Consider the following 16,353-nt stretch of genomic DNA (forward strand, 5'->3'; position numbering starts at 1 on the left):
AATTCCATTTGGGCTCAACCTTTTAGGTCAATAATATATCAAATTATTCATTTGAATTGGTGAAACAATATAGTTATTCTAGAACTGACCTTACCGAATCACCACCTCGCAACCTTTAAAAAAAAAAAAAAAAACCAACCGCCCGCCGCGAGCAACGGTAATAAACTAACTCCCGCGCTTTAACAAATTATTAATTATACCCCTTCACTCAAAATCCTCCTCATCCCCTTCCAATGCAAAATTCCGCCAATGGCAGATTCAGGGGACGGCGAGTTCCCATCATGGAAATTCCATCGGAATTACCCTCTATTTACCGACGACATTCTCAGTTTCATGGCCCAAATCAAACCCACCGCCGCTGAATTAATGGCCAATTCCGCCGCTGCAGACCAAAATTTAATACCGCCCCCTTCCACTTCCGGTGAAGCTCCGGCCCCTGCTGACGTGGATTATTGGAGTTCTACTGTGGGGCCCTCCAGTGGTAATTACTATTTCTTTCCCGGCGAAACTAGTCATCGGGAACGTCAAGAGCAAGAAAATTTTCAAAATCAGGGATACTACGGCGACGTCGGCGGTGACGGTGGCGGTGGTTTCAGTAGGCAACTTTCGATTACGCCTGAAATTAATACGTTTCAACCTATTACTTGTAGTTGCTGCCTAGTTCTTAGAGAAATCATTCATACCAATGGTTAGTTAATCGCCGCTACTATCTTGCATTTAGCCCTTTTCCGTCCTTTACTTATCCAATCATTATCCATTATGTGACAAATTTTATTTAATTTTTTTAAATATATATATATATTTTTTATTTTTTCATTATGTAGTTGAAATGGTATGCAAAACATAGATGAAGGGATTGAGAATAAGTTAAATCCGTCAAACTTAGATATCGGTTAATTAGTTGATCAGTATACACGTATACTTGATGTCTCGCTCAAGAAAGGAATTCAAATCCTAATATACTCAAATAATGATTCAACATGGATCAGTTATAGAATGAAGTTAAAATATCACCCAAATATTGTTTTAACTTTATTAAATTTTGTGCAAATTTTTCTTCGTATACATTTGGAATACACTACACAAATAAAGACTCTTGAAATTTGAGGGAATGTTAGGACAAAATTTAAGATTTGCAATGTTATTATTGCGACTCAATTTCTTTTTTTTAAAAGAAAATAAATGGATTTGAACACCATCATATACATTTTAAGTCTGTTTTGAAACATTTATAAAGGTGAAATTATTTGGGGTTTGTATTTAAATAAATTGTAAATTTTAGTTTTTTTTTCCCCCGTAATTTGACCTAAAATTTTGAATATTACGTTGGTTTATTGGAGATCAGAAAATGAAATAAATTTGTGGGTATTTTGAAAAGCAAAGCTAATATTGAAGTGATATATTATATATTATATATTATGGTAGGTATCAACACGAGAAAGCTGGAGATCCATGGAAGATTCGGAATACTATGGCATGCAGTTCTAGAAGAAAGTTTCCCCACCATTGGTAGCACGAATTCTTCAAGCTTCACACAATACAAAATGTTCGAGTAAGTTAACTTCCAAGTTTGTATCTATTTATTTTCTGTTTAATAGAATTTTTAATTTTTAATTTATTATCAAATAAATTCTTGAACTTTCAAAAGCGGTTAGACATGCATACAAAGATTTTTTAGATATAAAATTGAAAGCTTAAAAATTAATTAAATATTTATAAATTAAATTTATAATTTAATATTTTATTTTTTATTTTTTATTTTTGTTGGTGAGCAATATCTAAAATTTGGTTAATGTATTTCTAATAAATCTTAAAACCAATTATGGTGATAAAAGTTACTTTTTATCAAAATTGATTACAAGAAGGTTTAATTGAGTTTTCTTTTTCTTTTTCCTTTTTTTTTTTTTTTGCAAATTTGATAATAAATTAACTAAAATGTTAATTTAACAAAAAATTGGATGGAAATTCAGTTTGTCAAAGAAAAGTACAGAGGAAGTGAAGCGTTTCATGATGCAGTATTATTTGAATCAAATGGTCGATGAATACTCAACTCTTCCGGAGCCATTATCTGATTTTTATGATGTTTTGTGCATTGGTTTGGATTGGGATGACGACGACACCCCTATGTTATCCTCCCCTCAACCACTTTCCTTCTATCCAGGTTTATCCTTATTTCGACTTTTTACGAATTGTTTGAAATGACTTTTTTAAGTAGTTAAAGAACATATGATTGGTTGTTTTGTGTCTTTGTTTTCACTATTATGATAAGGACTAGTTTGTTGTACAAGATTTTTGTGTATATTTGTTGACATGTGTCTATGTCTTGTTCCCAGAATTCCCTTTGCTTGTGTACTTTATTATCTTCGAGTTTTATAGTTTTGTCAGATTTTATAGACTGTTCTTTTAATGGAACTTGAGTTAATGAACCAAGTCATTACAGACATACTCTTCATTTTCTAGATTGTTATGATCATTATCAAATATGTATCTTTTTATATACCTTATGCCTTAAAGTCAATGATTTGTTTGAAATGACTTTCTAAACGTGAAAGAAAAAATATAGCTTCTATACACTTTAATACTATAATCATATATTTATATTAAAAAATTATTTTAAATAAAAAAAATTACTTGAAATATTTTCAAATATAACAAAATATTACTGTTTATCAGTGATAGACACAAATATGTTGTCCATGTGTATTTATCACTAATATCATATTTGTGTTTATCACTAATAAATAGTAATATTTTGATATATTTATGAATAAATTAATTTATTCTTCTATATCTGAGAACGGTCCAAATCAAAATATTTATAAAACAAGTTTGACACGTGTCAAATTGTTATTTCAAAATTAACTATTAGGTACAGATAAACTGAAAATGTGCTTACTAATTCCATAACTTGAGTTGCAGAGGGAGAAGAAGAATTCGATGTAGAAGAAGAGAGAGAAGATCAAATCCAAATGGAGCAACAACCACATCCGGCGCCTGAGTTCGGAGGTCGCCGGCGAGTTCCTCAAACACCACTTGCAAGACAGGTCCGTAAAAATGAAAAATCCTCCGACAGAAAAAAGAAAAAAAAAGCATATAATGGTGGTTCATAAAAGCAGAGTAAAACAGAGTGACTCTGTTTTTTTTTTTCCTTAAATGTCAATCGGAACAGAGACAAAGAGCCGGAAGAATGACGGTGAACGATTTGAGAGAATATCTTCACCTTCCAATCAGCGAGGCAGCGAAGAAGATGAACCTTTGTCTCACTGTCGTCAAGAAGATCTGCCGCCGAAGTGGGCTCCGCCGCTGGCCTTACAGAAAGGTCCTTTATTTTTTCTCCTTTTTCTAATTTTTCTCCCCAAATGTTTTCATCATTAATGGGGTTTTCTTGGAAAATGAAAATGGGATGTCAGGTGAAGAGTTATCAGAGGAAGATGGAAGCGTTGGGGACGAAATTGAGATCGAGAGATGCAGAGACGAAGGCCAGAGCTGAGGCTGAAATGGAAAGGCTACGCCAAGAATTGGCTCAGTTTTGTGCTGGAATTGTACCTGATTAAAACGCCGTCGTTTCTGTTCTTTTCTCCTTTTCTTTTTTCTTTTTTCTTTTCAAAGATTTTATTTGTAGGATTTTTAAGTGAGTAATTAGAATAAAGAAAGGAAAAAAAAAAACACACAGATGGGAGAAAGGAGAACATTATAATAAAAAGTTTAAAAGTTCATTAAAATAGCACAATTCAAATCAAACTTAAACTTGAATTTAATACATTTTTAAGAAGTCTGGAGGGAAGTGTGAGTCCTATAGTCTTAATGAACTCTAAAATCCGTTTCCTCCTAAATTTAGGGTAACCCTCTCAAAATTTTACTGATTTACTTTTCATTACTTCATCAAGACTATATATATGAATAATGTCGCCGTCTGAGAAAGTTCATTATTTTTAACGGTTAAGAGTAGGTAATTCATTCTCCACATCTTTATTTCTATACATTCTATCCCATCATATCAAAATTTGTACCAAAATGAGGATTTCTAAGTTTTAGGCATGTAGGTTAAAGGACAGACAAACAGACATGTCTAATTCTCCAGGAAAACAACAACAATTTGAAGCACATAATCCTTTTCTTTGTTTTTTTATTTTTTATTTTCTTTTGTGAACCTTGCTTCCACATCAAAGGGGAATCCGCCTTTCAATTTATTATTATTATTATTATTGTATACAAATTAATAGTAATGTCCATTAATATAAATTATAATATGAAGCAGCTCTTCTTTTCTGAAAAAAAAATAAATAAATAAGGTAGTTACTCCTTAGCTAAAAAACATATTATGATTTTATTTTAGAACAAACCAAGTTGTGATATGATTTTTATTCTTCCTTTCTTAAGAGACTCTGACTCCTTTTCAGTACTATTTCACTTATTCAACTTTTAAATATAAGAAATGTGGATTTTTCGATGTTAGTCTTGCTTCTGCTCGCTGATCTCGTGTCTAAGAAAAGACTCTTTATTTAATCCTAACCCTAACCTATTATATTATGCTTTTTCCACGCCTCTTCTAGTCTCTCTCAAAGTTCAACCACTCCCAACTCCTCCATCGATGGCAGTTGTGAGCGCAAAACATTTAGATGTCCAGTTTTCGAAACAGAGAGAGGCTTGATGTTGATTAAGGTAAGCAAATTTACAAACTATACGTCGCCACATGTGAAAAGACAGAGTCAAATCGTGATCGATACCTAACCTAACCCTTGTTCCTACTTAACTTTTTTCACCCATCACCTTTTGTATACTCCACTTGTTCCTTTCGCCTTCGTAAGCAAGCTATCTTTTATCATTGTGAGGCAACTTAATACGGAAGGCTCATTGTGAAACCTTGTTTGTAGGCATGCTTACCAGAGGATTGGTGAAAAGGTTTCGGATTCACCTTCTTGACTTCTAACTTACCTCCAATTCCCAGGTCGATAACAAATTGATGGCATCGTCCTCACTCCATTCAATAGAAATGCTCAAATCAATTTGTGTATTTATTATTACAAGTTACTATCAAATAATAAGAATTAAAATGTTGATCTTGATCTTTGTAATTCATTTTTCTAAGAAGTATTGGGAGTCTAGTTAAAATAATAAAATAAATAAATAAAATGCGCCATTGCAACTTTAATTAAAAAAAATTGAAAATTGGACACATTCTAGGTTTTGCTTTTTTGCAAACATATAAAAAAACTTCCACCTGAAAATTTGATTGCTATCTGATTTCTATGTGATTGCTATGGAATTGTCCCACCTACAATTATAAAAAAGTTGAAGTCATGACTTTGATGTCTTAAAATGTATTGCCATACAATGCAATTTTTCTAAAAGTCAGTAAGCAAGAATTGTTTGTTCGAAATTTATAAGAATGTTGATAAAATTATTAATGAATAATTATATGGACTAAGCATAATTGTGTATAAGACATATTTAACATAAAAGGAAGATCCTTGGTTTAGTCGACTAAGCATATTATTTACTATGTTGGAATCTGTGATTAACTACAAACCAAATCTAATTATAAATTGATACAGATCCCAAGTAGTAATAAAGTAATTGAAATCGCCAAATTCCTAGGCGTAAAGTCCTAAAATCCCACACCATTGAGATGTTCGAAACATATTCAAGAAATAATCAGATCCAATGCCACCACCATTTTCTTGAATTTAAGCTCAAGGACATGCAGTCAATATCACACTGATCTTTCAAAATCCTAAAAAATGAGTAATCTTCAAACAGTCGTTTGTGTCAAAAAAGTGAAGCAAGAAGCCATGGAGGATTGGGATGAGACAATGCCGTTACCTGGAGATGTAATCGAAGGGGTTGCAGAAGGTGATAACGACGAGCTGTTCATATCGGCCAAGGCCAAGGCTGATCTTAGTTCGCATCTGGGCAAGATCAACCAGCAGTTTGAGGTTGTCTGGTTGAAGGTGAAGCGTGGAGATGCCACGCTTAAGCTTCGAGCACGCATCATCCAAGAGAAGGCATCAATTTTGCAAAGAAAATTTACCATTCGAGCGGCAACTGATGATCGCCATGTCGCGATACTCGGCGATCTCACCTTGGACCAGTGCTCTGAACTGCAGGGTGAGCTGGTTTGTAAACAACTTGAATTGAAGGGATTTGAATTGAAAACATAACAAAGTTTGATGTTTGCAGAAATGAGTAGAAGAATATCAAACCTGGATGGCAAAGAATTTAACAGAAGAGGTGTGAAATATGAATGGAGCAAGAAACTCGACCTACATCTTCCTGACCATCGTTCTTCAGTCATAAGCTCCATCCTGTTTATGCCATTGAAAGGTGAGCACTCCATGGAGGCCACGACTAGCCGGTGTATGGCCTGGTTTTGTGCTGCAGTTTCTTCAGGAGCACCTCTGGTGTTTGTCAATATTCAAACAGAACAGATAGTTAATGTAACTCAGGTAATATGCATATCGGCTTGATTGTAGACCTTAATTCAGGTCACTCCTTAACATCCCATCTGCAAATCCGATGTTGATTCTCACTTTGTTAGTTTGGTTTAAAATTTTCTTCATACGAAGAAGAGAAATAGGAACACAGGAAAAGAATCATGGTGGAGCAAGCAACAAAACAACACTCCAAACCTGCGAGTTGTGCATGGAATAAGGCTATGGTTTCTGCCTGGAGTATCAGAAGTTGCACTTGAAATGATTCCTGAACCGGGGGAAGTTCGTTTCGGAATGGATATCCAAAGAACCGAAGAGGTAATTACATACCCAATTTGTAAGTTTTTTTTTTCTGTTTCACATTCTTTGTTTCATAGTTCAGTTATATGAAGAAACAAGAAACTAAAAAGAGTAATAATACAGAAACGGTGAAAAAATACATCTTATTGAGAACGGCAAATGAGTAACAAGAAATAGGAACTATAGAAATTACTAAAAGACAAGGCCTAATTAACTTTTTCAATCCAAAGCATTAAATTTGAGAAAAGAAAACTTGTATTGTTGAAGAAATCAAAATATTCTTCAAGAAAAAACATAGAGACCTGATGCCTGATGGTGTTTTGATGCAGGGTTTCATCTGTGTCAGTTCGGTGACAAAAGGTTCTGCGGCTGACCGTTGTGGACTTGGCAGGCTCTTGGAAGAGGCAAAGGCAACCAACTATCTCCTGTTGATTTCCCGATTAGAAGGAAAGAGCGTAATCCCATCAAACGTAAGCTCTACTGGGCTAATTCACTGCTGCGACCAAGCCGAGATAAGAAGCACTCTTGTTTCTGCCATGGATAGAATGGATAATGTTAGACTCCATATCATGGCTTTGCCCGATGGTTCTGATGCTCAAGCAAATGAAACCTCTAAGCTTCAAACAACCCGAAAATTTCTCCCTTAAAAGAACCTCACAGGAATTTTAACATTCAATATAATGTAAACTCTTCAATGAATGAATATGCAACCAGGTGGTATTTAAGAATGGTGTAAATTTTTTTCCAACTTCTCAAAAACAATTTTTTTTTTTCCATATAGAGAATGGGTTTGAAGGTTTGTTTTAGTAATAACGAGTAAATACTAACTCATGAACAGAGAAAAAAGTTCTTTCTAATGCAGTTTGAGACGAATCATTCCTCAGATAGCATCTCAAACCTACCAATCTCAATCAACAAGTCATCGCACAGACAAGAAAATAGACGAAGCAGAAAGACAACAGGCTGATTTCGACAAAGTCAGACTGAAGCGTAAAGAGACCAAGAAACTAAGAATTATTGCCTTTCTTCAAGAACAGGAGGGAATTCATGTCTCGTAAACGTACCAGCTTGTAACATATAGAATGGGTTTGTTACTAAGGTCCTCCAAGTAGTATGACAAATGAGACTTGGCAGAAAATAATCCTATCGAACAGATATTCAGTGAGCAAACATAAAACAGAAGAGAAACTCATAGCATCAACCAAGTCTTGATTTGACAGATATTTGCCCCATTGGAATAATCACACATATACAACCTAATTTTCTAAATATTTAGCAATAGACTGTGAAAAATCCACCCTCACATGAAAGATCCTCCAAAGAATAAATGGATACGTTCTGACCTCCTTTGTTAAATCCATGTTCTCATGCAAACATTCTCTTTACGATCATTCAACACCCACATTCTATTTTGGCTCGACTGATGTGACATTAACGGAAGTAAGCAAAACCCTCAAATCAAACATAATGATTACAAATTATCTCTCTCATTTAGACTTCAAATTCTCAGAGTAAGTATAAAAGGCCAGGAAGAAATAGAAGACATGAAGATGAAAGTTCACCTGTTGAGAGCTGTGTAGGCCTCCCTCCAACACTACCTTTTAAAGTTATTTCCTGATTGTTGTTACATCCACTTCTTAGTAATGGTATCCTTGAAAACAAAAGTTAGCACAACTTTACAACTGAAGGATCCTAACATTTCTGAACTGGATGAAACCGGTGGCCGTTAGTTACTTATAGGATACTCCTCTGTTGCTTGCTATCATACAAGGAAAACAGACAGAGGATTCAATTCAAACACTTCATTATCTCTCACTGAGCAGACTGAATCATTAAAGCACAGACCTTATTTGTTTGTTTTGTTCTCCCCTGCAAATGAAAGGAGAGAAAAACTAACTAAAAGAAATAACGAGTATCAATTTGTAGCAACAGTGACGAAAATAGATACAGAACATTAAACATAAGTAGCTAAATGTTAACAGTGCGAGACAAGATGCTGGAAGGGAGATCAGTTCATGGAAAACAGAAATTTAGCTTCTTAGATGATGGTGATTAAGCCTCCTCGTTCATCAACACTACTGAGTTATAGGAAACAGAAATTTTAACCATGAAGCATTGGTAGTCACAAACAACGAACAATAAAGAAAAGTTAGAAAACCACAAATCCACTCAAAGATGGTGAAAGGCAAAAAAGCCTGTGTCAAATTATCTGTTACTTTGGATCGTTTTGTGATTGAAAACTTCTGGACTTGGACAGTTTTATAATGTAAATGCACTTCTTTTTCTTCAGAACATTTCTCACAACCATGGTACCAAAAATGTTTCTAATTGGTAAAAAAATGAAAGAAGATTATCTATGGTGAAAGTTCAATTAACAGCAAATTCATAAGGCAGTATGCACCACAATCCTCTTGAGAACAAACAGACATTGAAGAAATAAGTAATCAAGATTCTTCATCCTTGCAACGAAATACAAACCTTAAGGAGATAAATAACAGTGGGATTTTCACTTTAGAAGATGTTAAATTAAAAAAAAACTTATGATTTTTGTTGACTCCACATCTACTAGGGGTGGCCAAAATGTAAGGGCTTGGAATGTTTGAAAATTTCTCCAAGTTCCTGTTGATCTTTCAGAGAAAATTTTTTATGACTTCTAATCATTATTACTCCTGGAACCGACCTTAGAGTGAATGAAGCCTCCCAATGTATTAGTGGGGTAGGCCATGAACACGAGGCGATCATTATCAATAGTAGGATTTCCCGCCCAACAACAAAATTGGAAAAATAAGTCGATACTTTGAAACTATCACTCTGGAACAGGTGTAAAATTCGAAATTTAAAGTTTAATACCAAAAGAACAATTAAAAAAAAAAAAAAAAAAAATCTTCAAATTTGAATGATCAGATCTTCATAGTTGAAAAGCAACAACAGTCAGCAAATAAGATAGGCCTAGTAGAAGATCACATTTCTTGGAAGCATACAATAGAATACAAATCATTGATAACTAGTTTATATTAGCACAAACGTTTGTACAAGGGAAATGAAAGGAACAATGAATTGCCTTATTGATAAGGTGTAAGCATTACAAGTTTTCATGTCATTTTCAGTATGATCTTGAACAAAGTCTACCCAACAACAGCGGAATTACTTAAGTAAAAGAAAAGGGCATACATTATCTGCCTCGAGGAAAATATCCAAACCATTATTGTATATGGTCAGAAAATGGCAATCATGTAACTTGCAATGTTTCCTTTGTATATCTATCATCATCTGCTCGAACAATCTTGGTTCTTAGTAGACAGCCGTTTGAGAAACTCATAGGTTGTGATCATGGTGGTCGCCGACATGGCCATCGAAGCCCACCTCGGTCCAAGCCCTCTGTAACAAGCATTCAGCCCGCCTTCCTTCACCAAGTTCCTTACCGTCTGCAATGCTGTTAGAGGGCGTCTTTGGCCATTTTCTTCTCCATCCAAAACTTGCAATCTAGTCTTGATGGTATCCAGTGGCATTGTTATGATTGCAGAAACTCCACTGGCCAAGGCTGCACTCAACCCCTGAACTGCCACTGTTGCCTTAGAATCTGCTTTAAAGCCATAGCCACCACTAATACAACTCTCATCCTTCTTACTTGTGTAGTAGCCTAGACCACTCCAAATGAGTCTGTGAGCTACAGAGTAAGAAGTCCACCAAACTGCATTTGATGGAGCATATGTCAATATTGAAATCCCAAATCCCCTATATAATCCTCGCAAACCATCAGCATAAATGATCTTTCTAAACGCGTCAATACCATTTTTATAGACGCAAGAATTAAGATTAGAAACACTGGTTTTAGCATTGATATTGCAGCCCTGAACCATTAGTCTTTGGCTTACAACATCTATTGGAGTCCAGACCAATTGAGCAGCCATGGCCGAGCTCAACCCTGCAGCTGCATTGGCTATAGCCATGGCTGTGGTGTCTGAAAAGCCTAGCTTAATCGTTGCACTTCCAACACCACTCTTGGTCACTTCAAGAGCTGCCATGTAAAAGGCTCGAGCTGGGATAGTTCCCATTAAAGAGGTTCCAAACCCTCTGTAGAATCCTCTTAAGCCTTCATGACGCATGATAGAATATGACATTTTAAAGCATGATACCTTGGTAGCTGAAACCTGGAGTCGAGTTTTCAAAACAACAATAGGATAAAGTGCTGTTGATACACCTGAAAATAAAGCAGCCCCCAGAAAAAAGAATTTGGATTTGTCTAACATATCCCAATCAATCTCTGCTGGAATATGAATTTCAGAGGTTGATTCATCCTCAGCTGCATCCAGGCTCATCTTAGCCAGTTCTAACACTAATCACAAACGACCCCAGAAACCAGATACCCGTCTTCCTTCTCCAAACTATGAAATCACAGTTCTTATCTCGTCTAACAGAACTAACTCATAAAAACAAAAACAAAAACACTTCAAAAATGAAATCCAGAAAAGACCCAAATGAAAAGGGTCATAGAAACGAAAAGGGGAGATCAGAAGCTGAACTACAAGACACAATAACGGCAATAAATGGAGTAATAATGCTTTCCTCTTGTAATAGATTCTGAGATTGGACTCATCTCACCACGAAATCCAATACGATCGTGGGGTTCCTTCTCAGAAGTCACAACCCAACGCGGCAAAGGGAAGGGGAAAAAATGAAATCAGGTGATTTCAGCAACAAAATAACACAAACCCAAATACAGAAAAACTCCTTAATTGGAAAGGAGAAAACCCAGAAAACAGAGTGTAAGTCTGAGAGCGAAAATGGAGGCGAAGGAAATGAATAAAGAGCTGTAAGTAGGAAGAAAGGACAAGATTTATGGAGGTTCGCGAGGGTTTTGAGGATCGAGGAGGGTGGACACGTGTCCATCACCATGTCGAGGTCATTTTTAGACATTAGCCTCTTTTAAGGATGAACCCAAAAGCCAAAAAAGCCACAATTCTGTGGGTTATCCATTTGGGTCTTGGTCTCTTCTGTTTCCATTGTCTCTTCCAAGTTGACACTTCCATTAAAAATTCCCCCATTAACAAAACCATACAATTCTTTATAATACTCATCAGAAGTCAGATCCTAAGTATTCATTTTTCTATTGTTTCTCTGCAATTTTGATTGAAATCCCATTTTTGGGGTGGTGAAGAACCAGAGTCTGGCAACAGAACTAAATCAGCACATAGTTTTTGCTCTGACACAATGATAATCACTTCATTTTTCATCACTTCTGTACAGTTCTGTTAAAAAAGGTGACGGCTTCGTTTTTGCTCAATCTATTTGCAAATCCATGGTCGGTTTCAGAGAGATTAAGGGAAACCATTGGCTCTTTGATTTGGTTTGGGTTCACATTTTCGGAACATATTACGGCGAGAACAGAATGCGGAGCGTTTTATGGAGAAATGGAATTCTGTGGGCTACCGACCTACTAATATTGGGCCGGTATTGCCTCAGGCCCATTTTTCGCGATCCATTCTCTAAGCCCGATATGAAGGTGGGCTTTTTGGGCCGAGTATAATGGGTTCGGCTTAACGGGTCCACATGTCGGAGAATTGCTCATCGGCTGCTAATGCCACGTCGTTCTAGGCTCAATTCCACGTGGAGGTTGTCGTTTAAGATGGAAGCCACGTACGTAGCATCGTGTAAGTGATAAAATTCACCGAAAAGTTTTTTGTTGGCTGTGTGGCACATTGAAATCCATCAACCTATTCCTAGCTGTTTCTCTCACTTTCAAATTAACTTCTTTAAAAAATGATTCATTTTATTTTGAACTATATATATTTGAAAATTGGACTTGATTTTTCAAAAAAATTTCTTCTTTAGTTTTCAAAATTTGACGTTCTCAAAACCATAAACAATAAATCTATAAATCGAAAGTATATATAAATGATTACCAGAGACTAAATTATTATTATTAATTTGAATTCAAACTATATGCGTTAACTATGAGTGAATGGTAAAACTAAGAAATTTTTAGATAAAAGTAGTATTAATAAGTTTAAATTATAAAAATCAAATATTATCCAGTGCAGTGTTGACTTTTAATTGTATGAGCAATGAATAGTTAATTTTGAAAGTGTACGATAAACTCTTATAAAAACAAATTATTTTATATCTAATAAATTTCCTAATTTTATAAGTTTAGAAGTCCATTGAAAATTACTAGGCTTAATTGGAAGATTCCAACTTTTAGTTTAAATAATACATGTGAATTATCACCAACTTATATTTGCTTAACCTGAATAAAGACATTAAGAAAAGTCATATTTAAAAAATAGTAAATTTTTAAGAAATACTTAGTGCATTATTGTAAGTTATACTATTTTTATATATTTCATTTAATTATTTAATCATAAATTATCATGAATGTGTTTAGAGTAACTTTCGTAAATTTATTTTAAAAACAAATCAGTTATAAAATACTCCATCGTAAATTTATTTTAAAAAGAAATCATTTATAAAAAATGGAGTAATTCACAACTGTTCAAAATGCTGAAAATAATTTTTGAAACACTTTAATTTTTTTTCCTTTTTTACATGTGTGTGATTATATTGAGTATTACTCATTTTATCTCTCCACATTTTTTTCCTTTTTTTGGTTTTATTATTATTATTATTATTTTGGTTTTTTCTTCCTTCTCTAATTCCAACCGTACCCCCAGTTCTTGTAGGAAAAAAAAGAAGGAAATATCAAATTCCGACCCCTATATATACACGCATGTAAGACATAAACATTAATCCTGAATGCCCCTTTCCACAATAATCACCAAAAATGGACATAGCCAAAATGGGATTCGACCCAATATTCCTGAACGCCCTCCACGACCTTCTGGACTTCACCGACGAGCCAGGGCAGTGCAGCCACCACGCGCCGTCACGCGCCTACGTGAGGGACGCAAAGGCGATGGCGGCAACTCCGGCGGACGTGGTGGAATATCCAAACTCGTACCAATTCACCATCGACATGCCTGGCCTGAAATCCGACCAAATAAAGGTCAAAATAGAGGATAGCCAGTTGGTTGTGAGCGGTGAGAGGAAGAGAGAAAGTGAAAAAGTTAAGGAAGGGAAACTTGTGAGAAAGGAGAGGAGGCTGGGAAAATACTTGAAGAAATTTGGCCTCCCGGAAGCCACCGACACCGACAAAGTGTCGGCGGCGTACCAGGATGGAGTGTTGTCGATCATGGTGGAGAAGAAGCCGCCGCCGGAGCCCAAGGCGGCTAAGAATATTGAGGTTCATGTGGGGTGAGGGCTTGTCTTTGTTTTGTTTTGTTTTGTAATGTAATAGTAATGCGACTCTCGCATTTTGTTTTGTTTTGATTTTTTTTTTTTTTTTGCTTTTGGGAGGTTTGTGTGTGTGTGTGTGTGTTTGGTACTTCTTCTGGGTTCGTTGGGTTGAATGGATGTAAATTTGTCGGAAAGATGGCGATGTGCATAGAATGAATGCTAAAATATCGAGTGTGTTTATCATGTAAGAACTCCAAAAAGAAAAAAAAAAAGTGTTTTATCATGTGATGTCTATAATAAATTTTATTGCCGTTGAAACCTTAATTTTTTTAAGGTTTTTATGAATTTTTATGATCAAATATATTGTGATGTCTATAATAAATTTTATTGCCGTTGAAACCTTAATTTTTTTAAGGTTTTTATGAATTTTTATGATCAAATATATTATTAATAGTGATTATGATTAATAAATTTCGGCTCATTTTCGAGGTTGGAGGTTACAATCCCTCGTCCCATATAAATAAAAATACGGTTAAGAAAAGAATAAAAAGTTCTGGTTCTAATTGTCAAAGTGAAAAAGAAGTTAACTGTATTACTCGGTTACATTTTTTTGGTATATTAAATATGAAACAAGTAGATCTAATCTTACGCCGAAAAGAAAATTTAATGTGAATTATATGAGAGTTGTTAACGTTGTTGAATTCACTCATATTGACAACTTGTATGCAAAATATTGATTAATAATTTGCTGATTAATTAAGGAGATAAAACTTTGTTTACTAGAGTTTCATTTTTTTTTTTCAGTGTAACAATCGGAAGATCGGGAGATTCAACTATGATTTAGAAAGGAGTACATATTAAAATTTACTCGTTCAATTTGACATTGTCAGATATGTAAACTTAAAACTACAATCTTGAGACGGGGTACATCAATTATGATAGACATACATGATCTACTCTAATGATAATTTTGAATCACAACTTTTGAACGATTGTTTGAAAGATTGTGAGGATTATTTCACAAATAGCAAAAGTTCAGTATTATTTATAACTTAACATAGAATTAATAAATTCTAATAAATTTTTAGAACTTTTTTACCATAATAAGACAAGTAGGTGATTAATAGAGATTAAATGCAGGATAAAGATTACAAATTTCTAGTTTATATTAAAGTTTAGATTTCAATGTGAGGAAATTGACAATTAAAGTAAAAATTCACAAAAATTTACTGACTTCAGGTAAAAGTTAAACGTTCACCTGCCCTTGAAAATTTTTTCCTGAAAAAGAGAAATATTGGAAAAACCAATTAAAAGTTTTCTTCTATTTTTTTTTCTCCATAATATTCTCAAACGACAAGGACTTTATTGTCATTTTATCCTCCGTCAACTTCCAGAACTCAAACGAGGAATGCGATAGAAGCTCCTGGAACCTCCTTCTTCCAACTCTTCTCAACACTTCCAGAAAATTCCTCCTCCTTCACTCTCACTCATTCACAGCACACACACCTATAAAACCCAACCGACCATTCTTTGATCGCCACAACGAAAATAGCTACTCCAGAGTCGAGAACATCTTCCATAACCAAAATTTTCCTTCGCACAAGCATTTCTACTGTGTTCTTTTCCCAGAATTTCTCCAACTAACAAGAGGAAAATGGATCTCAGAATCATGGGCTTAGACTCCCCAATCTTCTCCACTCTCCAGCACGTGATGGACCTCGCCGACGAGGCCGACAAGTCGTTCAGCGCCCCGACCCGGACCTACGTTCGGGACGCCAAGGCCATGGCAGCCACTCCGGCTGACGTCAAGGAGTATACGAATTCCTACGTTTTTGTCGTGGACATGCCGGGACTGAAGGTCGGAGACATCAAGGTTCAGGTTGAGGATGACAATGTGCTACTGATAAGTGGTGAGAGGAAGAGGGAGGAGGAGAAAGAAGGGGCTAAGTATGTGAGGATGGAGAGGAGAGTTGGCAAGTTAATGAGAAAATTTGTGTTGCCGGATAATGCCAACACTGATGCAATCTCGGCGGTTTGTCAGGATGGTGTGCTCACTGTGACTGTGCAAAAGTTGCCACCACCTGAACCTAAGAAGCCCAAGATCGTTGAGGTTAAGGTCAATTGATGGGGCGGGGAGTGTCGGTAATTCCTACGTCCAATCTTTGGATCATGAGTTTTCAGAAAATGGCACATGGTGTTTTTTTCTTTTTTCTTTTTCTCTCTTTTTGGTGGTTTTCTGATGTAATGACTGTTAAGTGGGGGTTACTTTACCTCTGTAGTGTGTGTTGAAGGTTTATGTTAATGAGTATTTTAAGGTTTTATCAGAAATATCTACCGTTTGCTGTTCTATTTGAACGATTTTTTTCTCCTTTCCTGGGTTGGTGTCGTA

At 35.3% G+C, this 16,353-nt stretch overlaps 3 protein-coding genes and 1 pseudogene across 6 annotated transcripts; 3 read left to right on the forward strand and 1 right to left on the reverse strand.

The window, feature by feature from the left end:
- Positions 1-5,475: 5,475 nt before the first annotated feature.
- Positions 5,476-11,920, reverse strand: LOC120085701 (uncharacterized). Of its 4 annotated transcripts, XM_090317634.1 has the most exons (7): positions 9,903-11,625; positions 8,577-8,600; positions 8,294-8,490; positions 6,630-7,262; positions 6,204-6,505; positions 5,824-6,101; positions 5,476-5,734 (listed from the first exon to the last, which is right to left on the reverse strand). In XM_090317634.1, the coding sequence occupies exon 1, from the start codon at positions 11,048-11,050 to the stop codon at positions 9,998-10,000; it is 1,053 nt and encodes a 350-aa protein (XP_090173760.1). In that variant the 5' UTR covers positions 11,051-11,625; the 3' UTR covers positions 5,476-5,734; positions 5,824-6,101; positions 6,204-6,505; positions 6,630-7,262; positions 8,294-8,490; positions 8,577-8,600; positions 9,903-9,997. The 4 variants fall into 4 exon arrangements, with proteins under 4 accessions (XP_090173760.1, XP_090173759.1, XP_038897774.1 ...); XM_090317633.1 differs by having other exon boundaries at positions 5,476-6,101; positions 6,204-6,699; positions 7,034-7,262; positions 9,903-11,563; XM_039041846.2 differs by having other exon boundaries at positions 6,204-7,262; positions 8,294-8,600; positions 9,903-11,920.
- Positions 5,742-7,400, forward strand: LOC120084924 (uncharacterized; annotated as a pseudogene).
- Positions 11,921-13,431: 1,511 nt separating the features above from the next.
- On the forward strand, positions 13,432-14,288 carry LOC120085703 (17.9 kDa class II heat shock protein-like). Its single transcript, XM_039041854.2, has one exon. The coding sequence runs from the start codon at positions 13,513-13,515 to the stop codon at positions 13,984-13,986; it is 474 nt and encodes a 157-aa protein (XP_038897782.1). The 5' UTR covers positions 13,432-13,512; the 3' UTR covers positions 13,987-14,288.
- An 825-nt stretch (positions 14,289-15,113) lies between these two features.
- Positions 15,114-16,313, forward strand: LOC120085929 (17.9 kDa class II heat shock protein-like). The gene has a single exon (XM_039042254.2). It carries the CDS (start codon positions 15,619-15,621, stop codon positions 16,087-16,089), a length of 471 nt encoding a protein of 156 aa, XP_038898182.1. The 5' UTR covers positions 15,114-15,618; the 3' UTR covers positions 16,090-16,313.
- Positions 16,314-16,353: the final 40 nt, after the last annotated feature.

This window comes from Benincasa hispida, chromosome 9, assembly GCF_027475165.1.
Source record: "Benincasa hispida cultivar pf3 chromosome 9, pf3_genome.v1.1, whole genome shotgun sequence".
In the NCBI taxonomy this organism is placed as follows: domain Eukaryota; kingdom Viridiplantae; phylum Streptophyta; class Magnoliopsida; order Cucurbitales; family Cucurbitaceae; genus Benincasa; species Benincasa hispida.